The sequence below is a fragment of the Nerophis lumbriciformis genome, linkage group LG22 (assembly GCF_033978685.3).
Source record: "Nerophis lumbriciformis linkage group LG22, RoL_Nlum_v2.1, whole genome shotgun sequence".
Classification (NCBI taxonomy): Eukaryota; Metazoa; Chordata; class Actinopteri; order Syngnathiformes; family Syngnathidae; genus Nerophis; species Nerophis lumbriciformis.
In genome coordinates, this window is record NC_084569.2 from 33,862,989 (window position 1) to 33,880,463 (window position 17,475).

General features: G+C 39.6%; 1 protein-coding gene across 1 annotated transcript in view; it reads right to left on the reverse strand.

The window, feature by feature from the left end:
* smg1 (SMG1 nonsense mediated mRNA decay associated PI3K related kinase) overlaps positions 1 to 17,475 on the reverse strand; it is a 148,048-nt gene that overhangs the window by 69,401 nt on the left and 61,172 nt on the right. The window contains exons 27-33 of the mRNA XM_072915712.1: positions 13,602 to 13,752; positions 13,264 to 13,384; positions 10,565 to 10,810; positions 7,945 to 8,096; positions 7,698 to 7,833; positions 7,393 to 7,537; positions 826 to 964 (exon numbers count right to left, since the gene is read on the reverse strand). Of these exons, the coding sequence (XP_072771813.1) occupies positions 826 to 964; positions 7,393 to 7,537; positions 7,698 to 7,833; positions 7,945 to 8,096; positions 10,565 to 10,810; positions 13,264 to 13,384; positions 13,602 to 13,752 (1,090 nt within the window). The remainder of the gene's footprint in view (positions 1 to 825; positions 965 to 7,392; positions 7,538 to 7,697; positions 7,834 to 7,944; positions 8,097 to 10,564; positions 10,811 to 13,263; positions 13,385 to 13,601; positions 13,753 to 17,475) is intronic.

Consider the following 17,475-nt stretch of genomic DNA (forward strand, 5'->3'; position numbering starts at 1 on the left):
TGTGTCTCGTAATTAAAACAGATAACAGCCAAATTGACTTTTCCGTTTTATTTTCAATGAAACAATAGAAAATACGTACGTACAGTTGGCACAGTACAGTTAATATTGAAACATTTAACATGTGACATTTCAAACTATTTTGAACAGAAATAGTTCATGCACATTCAGATAAATTCTTCAAAATTACAATTAAAAAATTTCTGGCCAGGGGCCGGGCTGTATATATGCGCACTAATTGACTGAAAGCGTACGCACTTAGCGCGATGATGTCATGTTATCGATGGAAAAATGCATTTTTAGACCATGTGATTTGCCTGAGGGGCTAGGAGACCCCGAGAGTAACAAGTGGTCGCCTTGTTGCCTTTCCATTATGAAAAATAAACTATTTTTTAGTATAAGTTTGCTGGTTTCAAGAAATGTAATGCAGAGTGCATATAATTATGTCAAGATAATGGCACTAGCATTTACTTAATTTAAGAATATTTTTCAACATATTGAGCAAAAAGGTCTCTTTTTTTTTTTTTTATTAAGAAAAGTCCACTTGTTATTAGTGAGAATATACTTATTTTAAGGTATTTTTGGGTTCATTGAAGTTAGCTGATTTTACTTTTTTGGAAAGTCTTGACAAGCCAAATTTTCTTGTTCTATTGGCAGATAATTTTGCTTAGTTCAAGTAAAATACCCCTAGTTTTTGTATTTTTTTTTCTTGTTTTTGAACACTGACTTTTTGCAGTGATAGTGTTAAACTTTTAATAATTAGACAGAAATATTGACCTAATATATAGTGAACACAACCTGTAATGATGGTAAATATGATGACATTACCTGTATGCCTGTAGGACGACACATGGCTTGCCCAAGAATGCTAAAAATGGTTTCCTTGTCTTCTTCACTTGTATTTGCCGGCAGTAGCTCCTCAATATCTTTTTTTTCTCCAGATAGAAGAGGCAACCCCTCCCCTTGGCTGCAGGGAAAAACATTACAGAAATCATGTCCAACTTATATTGGTCTGGACGTACAATATATTAGGCCTGGGTTGATATTCGATAAGTCAATTAACCGACGATAAATGAAAATTAAAGTCGGTATGTTTTCAGCGTCGATAAATCGCCTTGTGCATGATTCAAGAACATTCACGCTTTTTGTCAGTTTCAGCAGCTGCATGCGTTTGTGTCGTAGCGGAATGAAAAGAAGGAGGTGAATTATCTTGTCCTTTTTTAAGTGTCTTTGACTGTTTGTGTGAAGAGGCAGGGCTGCTGGCCTGCTAGCATCACACAGCGCAACAAGTTAGCCTGTGACCAACACATGTAGTAACACAAATGGACAAAATGATCACAAAACCAAATTCCACCGCATCAGTGTAGAAATATTTCAGTTTTAGCTAAGGGTGTAATGGTACACAAAAATTTCAGTTCGGTACGTACCTCGATTTAGAGGTCACGGTTCGGTTCATTTTTGGTACAGTAGGAAAAAAACAAAATATACATTTTTTGGTTATTTATTTACCAAATTTGTAAACAATGGCTTTATCCTTTTAACATTGCTTTAAAATAGCTGTGTGTGATGGATGTGAGCCACCACTCGGCTGATCAGTGCAGCAGTAGGCAGTCATGAATGCTAAGGATAACAATAACATACATATACACACAGGGTCCATTGCCAGGGTTAATGTGGTCAACATATGTAAAATAAAAACTAAATAAGATAAGGCTCAGAATGGTTTCTTAACAAAACCTTTCTACATATAAAGTGCTTTTCTTGATTGATTAATTGAGACTTCTATTAGTAGATTGCACAGTACAGTACATATTCCGTACAATTGACCACCAAATGGTAACACCCGATTAAGTTTTTCAACTTGTTTAAGTCGGGGTCCACGTTAATCAACATTAAACTGCCTCAAGTTGTTGCTCAGATTAAATAAAATGACAAAACTTTTCTTCTACATATAAAAAGTGCAACATTAAACAGTTTCAAGTCAACTCAGCCTCAGGTTAACTTTTCTTCCCCCCCCCCCACCCCCCCAAGCCTTTAACCCTGGTGACTTTCACTCAATTTTCATGTTTTTTGCCAGAAAAATCAGTTTATCCACATTGTCTGCAGAAAGAGCAGAGCTGCTTGCAGTTACAATGTCTCAGTGGGTCAAAATCTAGTTTTTAATGCAATATGGTCTTAAATCTGCTGCTATAAAAACATTTGTTATTGCTTTAGCCCTGCCTGACTCGCCGAGGAGAGGCTGCTTGAATGTGGTGTTTGCACCACGCTCGTCTTTATCTTCGTTGAAGCGATGTTCACTTGGGGGTAGGGATGTCCAGATCCGATATTTGGATCGGATGCCGATATTTGCAAAAAAATGCGTATCGGCAAGGCATGGGAAAATGCCGATCCAGATCCAGTTTAAAAAAAACTCCGGTCCGTGTTTTCCAACGCACCGATTTAAATAATACATTCCACTTTTCTGCTGCTCCCTAATTTCCGTTCCGCATTTTCCAGCACACCAACTCATCCACTGGTCTGTGGATTCTCACGCAGTTGCTTTTAGCTGCTGGCATTACACGACAGGCTCTTCTCACTCTTTCCTGTGTCTCCCTCTTACAGACAGCGAGCGCACCTTCTTACACACGTCACATACTGTCACGACACACGTCACATACTGTCACGTCATATGTCACATACGTATACGTCCTCTCCCAGCAGAGAGCGAGGTAGCAGCATGGCTAACGTTAGCTGTGATGCTAGCGCCTGCTCAAACGTCCTCTGCGCACGGCAAATATATGCCACGCACAAAATCAAATAAAAAAATAAGCGCATAACAATTTTCGACACACGGACACGACAGAGAAAACAGTTTTCGTCATCATTGTTCAAATATTGTAACGTCTGTCGAGACGCTTATCTCCATTCGGTGCCACACGCCCACACCATCAAAATGCCGAGGCAAACATTTCCACATCAACACCGTATGAAAAAAATAGTGATTTTTTTTGGTTGTCATTTCCTTCTCTGCATGAAAGTTTAAAAGTAGCATATATTAATGCAGTATGAAGAAGAATGTTTTAATGTAGACACATAGAATCATCATACTGCTGTGATTATATGCATCAAGTGTTCATTCAAGGCTAAGCAAAATATCGAGATACATATCGTGTATCGCAATATGGCCTTAAAATATCGCAATATTAAAAAAAGGCCATATCGCCCAGCCCTAGTTCAATGATGCCATTTCTGTTTGTCATGTATAATTTTGTCTATTTTGTGTTTATCCTTGAATAAACAGGTCAGTTTCTGGTTACAAACCATTGTGTATTATTCAAACTCCCCTAATTCAGCTGGCTAGTTATCAAGAGTACCAAAACCCTTTTCAACATGATTCTGACAACTAAGTAGGCTAAATAACTTTAAACTTTAATACATGCTCGGATAGGCCATTATCGGTCAGTATCGGTATCGGTCAGTATCGGTATCGGATCGGAAGTGCAAAAACCTGGATCGGGACATCCCTACTTGGGGGTGGTGACGCTTCAAATGGGTTAGCATGTTTGACGTGTTGTCAGCAGCATACCCTACTGCTGCTGAACAATGTCGGCAAACCTCCGTCCTTCATTGTTGTATCGCACCGCGAAGCCGAAGTGTTCCCAAACGGGAGATCTTAACGAGGCAGGAGGGTCTTCCAGCTCTGGCTTTTGCATGTTGTAGTAGCCCGGTCGCTGCTAGCATGCCGTGTGTTGTGCCTCGGTGTGCATTGTTTACACAACGTGCGGTACGCTACTTAATATGTCCGTGTGGAAACTCGTTCGGTACACCTCCGAACCGAACCGAAACCCCCGAACCGAAACGGTTCAATACAAATACACGCACCGTTACACCCTTAGTTTTAGCGTTAGGAACAAGATGAGCCTATCAACACTGAGGTTTGCCGAAAGGGCGCGAATACAACAAACCTGTACGCCAACTTGAAACACAACCACCCGACAGTTCACACTTACTTCAAGTTTGGTAAAAAAGGTTAGTGTGTCAACATTTTGTGCGCTCACAGAAAGTGTGGTTTAATACATCCCGAAAGACATGCTGCCATTTATTACTGTTCTAAAACTAGATTTTCTAAAAATGCTGCAAAGGTTTGACAGACATTTGTCATGTTGTCACGTCACATCGGGGTTTCCTCGCTCGGATATCGTCAAACTTAAATAGTTTTCGCATATGACCTGTTAATACATAATCTGCTTCTAATGTAGTGTTTATATTGTCACTCTGCACTTTTGTTTAAAAAGGTCCTAACTTGATTGTCAGTTAAGTAATGTACAACTCCACCGCTACCTACATGTTCACTATTGAATTGCAACCTTGTTTAAATATATTGTATTGCTTCTGTTTCTGATTTTTATTCAAGTGCAAAATTTTCCTAACAAAGTGTATTTTATTGTTATTTGTTTTATTTAACTTGGAGATTTAAATTGTTTCATTCCAATTACAATGTTAAAATATACAAGTAATACAGACTAGTACAGGCCAAAAGTTTGGAGACACCTTCTTATTCAATGCGTTTTCATGACTATTTACATTGTAGATTGTCACTGAAGGCATCAAAACTATGAATGAACACATGTGGAGTTATGTACTTCACAAAAAAAAGGTGATATAACTGAAAAAATGTTTTATATTCTAATATATTCAAATTAGCCACCCTTTGCTCTGATTACCGCTTTGCACACTCTTGGCATTCTCTCGACGAGCTTCAAGCACACCTGTGAAGTGAAAACCATTTCAGGTGACTACCTCTTGACTCATTCAAGCTCAGCAGGCACTCTAAAAATATTGTAAGCTTGTAAGCTTTTTGAGTTACAAAAAAAATCCGCATTTTAGGTGACTGCTTGCCAAACCACTGGTGATAAAAAGGCACTGATGTACACCAGGGGCGTCACTAGCTTTTAAGGACAGGGGGGGCTTAGCCCCTAGGAGATGCACAGGATGCGAGCGAACGTTACGCACAAGCACAAAACTTCACAAACGGCAAACAACGACTTAGAAATTATTCATTGTTATTATTTTTTTTAAATGCACGGGACGAAATGAAATGCTCCCCGGGACGATGGCTTTTAACCATTTTTTTTCTTTTTCTTTTTATGTATTTATTCATTTTACATTTTATATTAAATGTCTTGGTTTTTCCTCCCTCTGAAAATCCTATGAAATGTTTAACAAGCCATCCTATAATAATACAACAGCTATTAATGTAACAATACAATAAAACAAATATATTTAATGATGTTTTATTTCATTATTTTAACAATAGGCTAATGTATATTACTTTACATAGATTCTACAAGAAACACAAAACTTAAAAACTAAATTATTTACAATTGCACACACAAGGTTTCGTGCAGCTTCACTCATTGTAAAGGAAGATAATGTGCTTCGTACACCTGCAGGACCGCAAGCAAGGTCGCAGAGAAAATGCGAACTGGAATTTGAGTGATGTGGACATTTTCTATATGAACAAGTGGAATGGATTGGATACCGACACACTAAAGGGGCTCTCTACCTTACGCTACGAAGTGAAGTGAAGTGAATTACATTTATATAGCGCTTTTTCTCAAGTGACTCAAAGTGCTTTACATAGTGAAACCCAATATCTAAGTTACATTTAAACCAGTGTGGGTGGAACGGGGAGCAGGTGGGTAAAGTGTCTTGCCCAAGGACACAACAGCAGTGACTAGGATGGCGGAAGCGGGGGGATCGAACCTGCAACCCTCAAGTTGCTGGCACGGCCGCTCTACCAACCGAGCTATACCGCCCGGTGAGGGGAAACTGAGTGAATAATAACAGGTTATATGATTATTTATTTAAACTCATATTCAGGCGACTTTATAATGAATATGTATTTGTAAAAAATAAAATTAAAAAAAATATAACACCAAATTATTTAGGGGGGCTTAAGAATATTTTAGGGGGCTTGAGCCCCCCTAAAATAGGCCTAACAACGTCAATGATGTACACAAATAATCACGGATTAAAAGACAATGTACCATTTGGAAGTGTTGTTTAGTAAATGTTAACTTAAAAGCAAAGTCTTACAGTATTCAGACCACCACTGATACTTACTGCACAATGCAGTTTTTGCAGACAAGCAAAATAAAGAAAGCAACCTCCAATGTTTGAAAGTGTTCCTAAAAAAGGAATCCAAGCACTTACAGTACAGGCCAAAAGTTTGGACACACCTTCTCATTCAATGCAATGTTTTCTTTATTTTCATGACTATTTACATTGTAGATTGTCACTGAAGGCATCAAAACTATGAATGAACACATGTGGAGTTATGTACTTAACAAAAAAAAGGTGAAATAACTAAAAACATGTTTTTTATTCTAGTTTCTTCAAAATAGCCACCCTTTGCTCTGATTACTTTTTTGCACACTCTTGGCATTATCTCGATGAGCTTCAAGAGGTAGTCCCCTAAAATGATTTTCACTTCACAGGTGTGCTTGAAGCTTATCGAGAGAATGCCAAGAGTGTACAAAACAGTAATCAGTTTGTTTTCAGTTATTTCACCTTTTTTTTATTAAGTACATAACTCCACATGTGTTCATTCATAGTTTTGATGCCTTCAGTGACAATCTACAATGTAAATAGTCATGACAATAAAGAAAACGCATTGAATGAGGAGAAGGTGTGTCTAAACTTTTGGCCTGTACTGTACATAAAATGCATACTTGCCAACCCTCCCGGATTTTCCGGGAGACTCCCGAAATTCAGCGCCTCTCCCGAAAACCTCCCTGGACAAATTTTCTCCTGAAAATCTCCCGAAATTCAGGCGGACCTGCAGGCCACGCCCCCCCAGCGCCATGCGGACCTGAGTCCGCTTTCCCACAATATAAAAAACGTCTACAGTAAAGCAGTCCGTCTGCCGTAAACAGCAATGTTGTGACACTCTTAAACAGGACAATACTGCCATCTAGTGCATTTGATGAAAGCACTTTTGTGCGTGCCACACAGCAATGCATCATCAGAGAGGGTGTTCAGCATGGTTAGAAAGATAGTGACAGAGAATAGAACAAGGATGGACAATTCAACCCTTAACTCAACAATGAGTAGATGAGTGTTATGTGTGTGTATATGTGTAAATAAATGAACACTGAAATTCAAGTATTTATATATATATATATATACGGTATATATATATATATATATATATATATATATGAAATACTTGACTTGGTGAATTCTAGCTGTAAATATACTCCTCCCCTCTTAACCACGCCCCCACCCCAACCACGCCCCCCGCACCCCCCCCAACCCCCACCTCCCGAAATTGGAGGTCTCAAGGTTGGCAAGTATGATAAAATGTACCATCTTGTAATCGGAACCAGAATGTATTTGCCTTGTTCCACTAACCTGGCATTATCAACGACTTTCCTACCCCAGCGGTAAGCCCAGCTGGCCAGGGCTGCCCAGGACTTGGCCACCTCTGGGGCCAGGCTGGTGGAAAGTTGGTAGAGTTGGCCAAGCACAAAGTCCGGCTCCCCAACACCTACACGCACTGCACCAAACACAAAAAAATGTTTTGGAACTCTTTCCAATACAAGCGGTTGAATAATCAAAATAATAAGCTTTAATCGGCATTAGAAAATAATTAAATATACTTTTGCAGCCTGATGGCAATAATAACCATGCATTAAAGTAAATGTTCCCAACGTTACCTGAGGTCTCAGTGGTGATGTGAGGAATGCTTTGTTCCACGAGAGAAAGCTCCAGCAGAGCAGAAATGTTCTGACACAAAGGTGACAAGTTGCCCACAGCGTTGGATGAGTTGACAGCCCCAGACATCTTCACAACCTGGACCAAAATGTAACAAGGACTTAGCACGCATAAGTCAAACACCAACAGACCTGCAATTTTCTCAGTCCAATCATGCCGTCAAGTGAGCTGACGTTAAAAACGGTGTACCTGTTTAAGCTGAGGTACCATGTCCTTCCAGTCAGCCAAAAGCCATTTGCAGAGAGTCAGCAGTGACCGACAGGCAGCACCTTCATTTTTCCCTACATAGCAATATGATAGAGCAGCCTTGCTCAGCATTTCCATGGCTGTAATGGACTGGCCTGTGGAATTAGACATTAGGTAAGTTTTTTTTTTTCTCTTCCAAATAATATGCCAAAATAGCAAAGTACAACATTTTGCTCAGGTTCCTAGTAGGGTTGTATGGTATACGGGTACTACTATAGTATCACGGTACTAATGAATCAAAAACGGTACTCTACTCTATTTGAAAAGTACCGGTTCCCAACGGGCATGACGGCGCGCCATCACGTCATGACATTGCTGGGTTTATGAGCAGAGGAGCATGTTCGGCAGCGCACAATCACAGAGTACTTACAAGCAGACACAGTGTGTAGCCAGAAAAGGGAGAATGGACGCATTTTGGCCTAAAAACTGACAATAAAGGTGAAGCTATAACCAACGTTCCCTCTAAGGTGCGCGCCTGGGCAATTGCACACTGCTCAAGCGTCCTCTGCGCACGGCAAATCTATGCCACGCACAAAATCAAATAAAAAAATAATTTTCGACACAGACACGACAGAAAAAACAGTTTTCGTCATCATTGTTAAAATATTGTAACATCTGTCGAGACGCTTTGAGGACATGAATTCCATCGATCACTTTACTGGGCAAAACTCTTTGTCGGCCATAAACACATCACCAAAACATTAGTAAAAAAAATTATATCTAGCAAAACTGGTCATTTTCTGCAGTACAAACCAGACCAAAGGCAACTTTGTTCTTTCTCACTTGCGCCAACAAATGCACATATGGCACTTAGCCAGTGATGCGTTTACAACCACACAAAAAGTCGGACAACTCCACCACATAGTGTCATTCCAAGTCGTTACACTATGATTTACCAACCAAATGTGTGCTTATTCTAGTGTCATTTATTAAGAATCTTAATTTATAAATATTAATCATGAAATGCTGTTAGCATATTAAATAAATACTAATAAAAATATATTTTTTACAAACAGGAAGTTGCAGGAATGTACACACGATCCCCTGCTTACATCTCATTGTGCAACATGTGAATGTTTTAACGGGAACTAAATGCAATGTCTGAAAGGGGTACAAATTATTTCCAAAGCAGGACCTCCACCCAGACAAACAATACAAATACACAGTTCATGAAAAACAATATTTGTTGTTATTGTCATTGTAAGTGGGCCTAAACACTTGTATTAGAAAATAACCTCATGGAAATGACTGCTGTCATTTGATTATAATAATAAGAGAATGTTGTCTGTCTATCTGTGTTGGCCCTGCAATGAGGTGGGGACTTGTCCAGGGCCCCCCGCAACCCCGAAAGGGACAAGCGGTAGAAATGGATGGATGGATGGAGATTGAACTTGTTAGTCAGTCAGGTTTGGGACAGGTGTGCTGCTGGTGTAGCCACAGTGTGCACGTCTGATGTTGCTCACATGGGCTCCACTGAATGCTCAGGGAGTTTTTGCGTTTGCTCACACATGAAAAATTAAAAGGAACATTGGCTATAACACTGAAACGCCCTCAGGAAGAGGTGCTTTAAGACATGGCTAGCTAGCTAGCAGCTAACATCCATCCGCAGTCGGCAGTGTTTCAGCTATTTCTAAATCACTAATCCTCGAATCCATGGCGACAAAGTAAGTTTCTTACAAGTATCATCCCTGCAGGACGAGGAATAGCTAAACATGCTTCACTACACACCGTAGGAGGATATAACTGCTCACCGGCGTCAGAGCTAACAAAAGCTAGCGCGTCACAATGTAAACAAATGCCATGGGTGGATCTACACCTGGCATCCACTGTAATGATACCAAGTACAAGAGCGTATCTAGTCGATAATACTATGATTACATCTATATTTTTTTATCGTCACAACATCTTTTTTTCAAATCCATATTATTATAAACTCAGTAAATATGTCCCTGGACACATGAGGACTTTGAATATGACCAATGTATGATCCTGTAACTACTTGGTATCGGATCGATACCTAAATTTGTGGTACCATCCAAAACTAATGTAAAGTATCCAAACAACAGAATAAATTATTATTATATTTTAACAGAAGTGTAGATAGAACATGTTGAAACGGAAAATAAGCAGACATTAATAGTAAATGAACAAGTAGATTAATAATCAATTTTTTACAGCTTGTCCTTTATAATTTTGACGAAATAATAGAATGATAAATGACACAATATGTTAATTTGTCTGCTGACGTATGCAGTAAGAGCCTTTATTTGCTTACTTACTACTAAAAGATAAGTTGTCTAGTATGTTCATTATTTTATTTAAGGCCAAAATTGTTCTTTGATTGCAATAAGAAACATGTGTTTAATGTACCGTAAGATTTTTTGTTAAAATAAAGCTAATAATGCCATTTTTTGTGGTACCCTTTATTTAGAAAAGTATCGAAATACATTTTGGTACCGGTACCAAAATATTGGTATCGGGACAACCCTAGTTCCTAGGTTAAACGCAAAAACTCATTTTCATACTTGGTTCATGTTCAATTAATACATGACTACGTCCTCACCTGAAGTTCTCACTACTTTGGCTTTTTCTATCTGCAGCTCTGGCCCCCATTTCTCTCCCAGTGTGCCCTCCACTGTCAGCCGCCGGAATGCTGTTATCAGTTCGTCGCCTTGCTCCTCCTTTTGGGTTCCATCACAGCACTGACTGAGCAAGCGGGACGCCAGGGCAATGTTGCCTTTTTTCCGGGCAAACTTTACAGTTGTCAAACAAAGTTCCATCAGGTGACCGTCTGTGGAAGGAGAGGAACCTGGAAAGAAAAGACACGTTTTAAACGGGTTCGCTTGGACTGGGTTGGTCAATGGCTGATCTCCAGCTCTTAACTTTATTTTTCAACGTCTGAACAAAATGTAGTCCATCGTGCGGTTTAGTAAAACTGGGTCTAAACCAGGGGTGTCCAAAAATTTTTCTGCGACGGCCGCATACATTTTTTTAATAAAAACGGGTAAATGAACTAAAAATATCAATATTACAGTAGTATAAACCAAAACAATCAGACCGCGCTGTTCAGTATCGTAGCCACTGATTGGCTCAGACTTAAACCGCATTACTAACTGTCAGGTTCAAACACTGATGACATCTATTAAACAAGACAAGAGGCAAAGAATTAAACAGACATAACTCAAATTGGACTCAATATTGAGGAGAGTCGTCTGTACACTGTACCCTTGCACAGTATCTCAGCACGCTCTGCCAAAAGGTCGCATGCCTCCTTCTTTTATTTTGGACCATCCCCGACCACATGGCCACCACTGTGTCCAAAGGACAAAGGTCGCAAAAAGTTCACAGAAAAGGTCGTAAACAATTCACAGAAAAGGTCAGTTCAAAAAGAGTTCGTAAAATAGTTCAAAAACAGTTCGTAAAATACTTCAAAAAGAGGTCGTCTGGAAATTGGGCAGATCCTGTCATCTCTCCGTTATGAAGTCCTTGGGTTAGAACAATATCTTTCTGTTGATTACCATACATGAAAGAACACAGGAACACCTTCATCTTGCTTTCCCTCCACCCTACACAGTGGAGTTTTACGAGCCTTACTCTTGGTAGGTTTCAAAGACAGCTTTTGTCTTCTTGCCTGGAACTCATTTCAACACAAAGTTTTTTGTGATAACTTACAATTATTCTAACCTAACACTAACATTAGCATGCTAACTTTTCTAGCTAATTTTCTCATATAACAAAATGTAGTCCCTCGTGCGGTTTAGTAAACCTTGGTCAAAACCAGGGGTGTCCAAACTTTTTTCTGCGACGGCCGCAGAATATCGGCCGATGGGTGCCATGTTTGGGTATAAAAGTAGATTCCATGAAATGCTCAGTCATTCACAAACAAGGATGGGGCGAGGGTCACTACTTTGTCAACAAATGTGTGAGCAAATTGTTGAACAGTTTAAGAAAAACCTTTCTCAACCAGCTATTGCAAGGAATTTAGGGATTTCACTATCTACGGTCCGTAATATCATCAAAGGGTTCAGAGAATCTGGAGAAATCACTGCACGTAAGCAGCTAAGCCCGTGACCTTCGATCCCTCAGGCTGTACTGCATCAACAAGCGACATCAGTGTGTAAAGGATATCACCACATGGGCTCAGGAACACTTCAGAAACCCACTGTCAGTAACTACAGTTGGTCGCTACATCTGTAAGTGCAAGTTAAAACTCTCCTATGCAAGGCGAAAACCGTTTATCAACAACACCCAAAACGCCGTCGGCTTCGCTGGGCCTGAGCTCATCTAATATGGACTGATACAAAGTGGAAAGGTGTTCTGTGGTCTGACGAGTCCACATTTCAAATTGTTTTTGGAAACTGTGGACATCGTGTCCTCCGGACCAAAGAGGAAAAGAACCATCCGGATTGTTATAGGCGCAAAGTTGAAAAGCCAGCATGTGTGATGGTATGGGGGTGTTTTAGTGCCCAAGACATGGGTAACTTACTCATCTGTGAAGGCACCATTAATGCTGAAAGGTACATACAGGTTTTGGAGCAACATATGTTGCCATCCAAGCAACGTTACCATGGACGCCGCTGCTTATTTCAGCAAGACAATGCCAAGCCACGTGTTACATCAACGTGGCTTCACAGTAAAAGAGTGCGGGTACTAGACTGGCCTGCCTGTAGTCCAGACCTGTCTCCCATTGAAAATGTGTGGCGCATTATGAAGCCTAAAATAGCACAACGGAGACCCCCGGACTGTTGAACAACTTAAGCTGTACATCAAGCAAGAATGGGAAAGAATTCCACCTGAGAAGCTTAAAAAATGTGTCTCGTCAGTTCCCAAACGTTTGCTGAGTGTTGTTAAAAGAAAAGGCCATGTAACACAGTGGTGAACATGCCCTTTCCCAACTACTTTGGCACGTGTTGCAGTCATGAAATTCTAAGTTAATGATTATTTGCAAAAGAAAAATAAAGTTTATGAGTTTGAACATCAAATATGTTGTCTTTGTAGTGCATTCAATTAAATATGGGTTGAAAAGGATTTGCAAATCATTGTATTCCGTTTATATTTCCATCTAACACAATTTCCCAACTCATATGGAAATGGGGTTTGTAGTTACAACATTAAGTCCTAGAAGCCGTAAGAGGGCAGGATAAAACGCTTAAATTTAGCCCCCTCTAAGCATTTGTGTAAATGTTGCAAACAGCCTCTTTAAGTGTAATTTTCAGTGACCTCAGTTAAATATCGAGCAATTTTACAATAGGTTGTTGTCACCTCTGACTTTGTTGAGAAGTTGTCTCTGGAACATGGTGTATCGGATTGCCTGAAGGAAAGGCTGGACATCTTGTTGCTTGCAGGTTCTCAGCGCTTCACTGTACAATGGAACCACACAATCCTACAAAGAATACAAAAAAACAAAGGTTTGAGTCGTATTTTAACTTCATTTGGTCAACAGAATTGATGTTTAGTTTATTTCGTTCAGCCTTTGAAATATTTGATAGTTACCGGTACATATACCACAACATGTATTTATTGTTGAACAGCAAATCACTTCACACGTGTAAACACTTCTCTTTTTAAGACAACCAATTTAAAGTGTCAGGTGTACATGCCTCTTGTCCTGAGAGTGTGTTTTCCAATGTGGCAGTGCAGTGGAGCTGCAGAGTGGGTAGGGTGGGCAATGCATCAGAAAGAGTGAGGGTTGACAGGCGAAGAGGACCCAGGCCGATCCGCCCAGTTTGTTTCAGGCAGCGCACCAAAGTACTGCAAAAATACAAGACTTGTTTTACAAATATGCAATTGTACCAATAGTTTTCTAACATTCATTGAAGCAAAATACCATTGTAACTGGCATTTCACAAGGAACGGTATACAGTGGAACCAGCCTAAGTCAGTCCCGCTTATGTTGACAACCGGTCTGTCAACCAACTCATCAAGTCCAAATCCACCGTGTTCTTCTTGTTACTTAAAAGTTTCCACTTAGGTCAACATGTCAACATACATCAGGGCCATTTCTGTGAAAAATGGGTCCGTTTTTTTTTTTAATTAATCATTATCAGTGTTGAAAGGACAACAACAACATGACTATTGACTAGTTATAGAACAATAAAAACTGCACAGTGACTTCCTGTTCAATGCAACTTAAAACTTAAAAAAGAAAACCTTGTGCAAGCTTAAGATTGACTATAAACACTTATAATCCAAAAGGGATCCACTCATAAATGTGTCATAGGTCAGCAATACATTAATATTCAATTTTTACTTTCAACGCTTGATATCTTTTAACAACTACAAGTCAATTTATTGATAGAATTTTTTTTTTTAAATGTTTTATGGCCTTTTTGTCTAAAATAACTTTTTTTTTAATTGGGACCATGTAAAATCGCAATATATCTAAAAAATAACTTGCAAAGTGACCAGCTTTTGGGGGAGCAGGAGTCCTAACTGCTTTGGTACACCTGCCAATGACAGCCTTAAGTATTTTCATGCAATTACAGCCTTGAAATTGTCAATAATTCATGGCAACGTAAATTTTGACACAGTAGACCAAAAATATTTTTAAAGTGCCTCCTGAGTTTGAATGAGTTTAAGTCAGTTACACTTATCAAAGCACTGAAATGTATGCCCATGGTTTTCTGGCTCCTTCTGGTGGTTAAGGGGGGCAATAACACAAAAACATTTCCTTGTTTTTCCAATCGTCCAGCATAAGATTCAGTCAGTTTTAATGGAAAAAGCGAGGATTACAGTCTGTTAAAAAAAGCAGTTATAATGGCAGTAAATGGGGCTGAAAGAGTTGTCAAAAGAAAGTGTGTATACTTTGTTTATATTCTAACAGCGTTGCAATTAAATTACAACGCAATTTTATATATAAAAATGCTTCGAAATGTCAGACCGCTAAATTGCAAAACAGAAGAATCTAAATAAAAATATACAAAAATGGAAAAAAAACAAAAAAAACATGTCACTAAACTGCCATAGGGTAAAACAAATCGTTTATCTCCTCTTTTCCTCATGTCTCTGACTAAACTCACAATTGAATGTACAAGTAATGGTTAGTTTTGATTTTGTCAATAAACGGCTATGTCAGGGGTCGGCAACCCGCGGCTCCGGAGCTGCATGTGGCTCTTTGATCAGTCTGATGCGGCTCAGCCGCATACTTGCCGACTTGTATAATGTAGCCCGGAAGAGTCAGGGCTGCATGGGATTCTGGGTATTTGTTCTGTTGTGTTTATGTTGTGTTAAGGTGCAGATGTTCTCCCGAAATGTGTTTGTCATTCTTGTTTGATGTGGGTTCACAGTGTGTCGCATTATTAGTAAGAGTGTTAAAGTTTTTTATACAGCCACCGTCAGTGTAACCTGTGTGGTTGTTGACCAAGTATGATTGCTGTCACTTACGTGAGCAAGCAGAAGCCCCATACAACGTGTGGCTGGGCCGGCACGCTGATTTTAGTGGGCGCTAAATGCTGTACCATCACGGCAAGTTCGAGAGAACAGTTGCCTTGACAATCATAGTCTGCCGGAAAAATCGGGAGGGTTGACAAGTATGACGCTGTCACGCGCCATTCATATAAAACCCGCGGGCCGCACTAACATTCAATTTTCATATTAAGGTGTGGGCCGCATGTCTGAGACTCTTGGTTTATACATAGCACAAAGCAAGAAAAAAAACTTTGTGTGCAGTGTTATTTCATTTTAAATTTCAAAATAATTTTGTGGCTCCCATTGTTTTCTTTAATTTGTGAAACTGGTCAAAATGTCTCTTTGACTGGTAAAGGTTGCCGACCCCTGGGCTATGTCAACGTCAGTCAACCAGTCCAAGGGGCGTCTACATATATAGGTTCCACTGTATAAGTTAAACCAGGGGTGCCCAAAGCAGGGCCCACCAAGTCTTTTTTTTTTGCCCACTAAAGAGTGGCTTTCCAAATGTAATACATATTCATTCTGACCCCTCTCAAGCACTCACAATCATTGATGGCATGTCCACAAGACTAACTAGTTGCCATCTATGGATCATGATCATTTCCATTATCTTATACATGGCGGTATGTGGCTAAACTATTTTTTTTTATTTAACCTTTATTTAACCAGGAAAAAATCCCATTGAGATTAAAAAACTCTTTTTAAGGGAGTCCTGGCCAAGAGGCAGCAGAGTTACACATCAAATTACATTCACATTACACATTAAATTAAAGGATGGAAATCAAGTAAAACAGTTACAGATAACTGAGGCTCCTTCAAATGCTCTCAGTTTAGATTTAAAAGCATTTAAGGAATTCAGTCAGCTTCCAGTCTCTACGTAACATGTTCCAAGCACAAGGAGCTGCATAAACAAAAGCTTTTTTCCCTAGCTCAGTGCAAGCAAAAGGGACAGAGAGCAACAGCTGATCGTTGGATCTCAGTGCGTAAGACTTTGTACTTCTCTGTGAAATCAATGTACAAATGTAATCGGGCAATAGTCCCAGAAGAGTCTTGTAAATAAAAGTGTACCAATGACACTGTCGTCCTAGTGCAGTGGTCCCCAACCTTTTTTGCACCACGGACCGGTTTAATGTAGGCATTATTTTCAGGTACCTGCTTTCCACTTGTGCCAGATAAACACAGCAAAAATAAGTGCATGAAAATACAAGTCACTATAACGCTGAATTAGTGGGAGCCCTGGGCTTGTTTCTTTGCAATGAGATGCAGATGGAAATCAGCCTTTGGCTACAATCTGTCACATTTATATTTTATATGTTCATTAATGTGCATTGTATCATGTCACAAAGCCATAACAAATATAACAAATGGCAACTTACTATGAGCGTTATTGTGCATCTATAAAGAAGCTTGTTGGTGTGTCTAGTGCGGGGGTCAGCAACCCGCGGCTCTAGAGCCGCATGCGGCTCTTTAGCTCCGCCCTAGTGGCTCCCTGGAGCTTTTTCGAAGAGGTGTGAAAATGAAAAAAAGAAAAGAAAAAAAAGTTTTTGTTTTACTATGGTTTCTGTCAGAGGACAAACATGACACAAACCTTAATTGTTAGAAACCCCACTGTTTATATTAAACATGCTTCACTGATGAGACTATTTGGCGAGCGCCGTTTTGTCCTAGTACCGTAATTTCAGCGGTCCGTTTACTTGTACAACTTTCTCTTGCGGTGCCAGAGAAAGACGTGTTTTATGCCACTCCTTCTTTGTCTCATTTTGTCCACCAAACTTTTTATGCTGTATGTGAATGCACAAAGGTGAGCTTTGTTGATGTTGACTTGTTTTGATTGCTAATCAGGCATATTTGGTCAATGCATGACAGCAAGCTAATTGGTGCTAACATGCTAAATAGGCTAGCTTTATGTACATATTGCCTCACTTGTAGGTCTATTCGAGCTCATTTAATATCCTTTACTTTAATACTCTGTATATAAATTATATTTGCATGTCTCATGACACATTATGTGTATGTGATATTGCCTGCATTTCTCATAGTTGCTTGTGTGCCATGTTGTTCCAGACC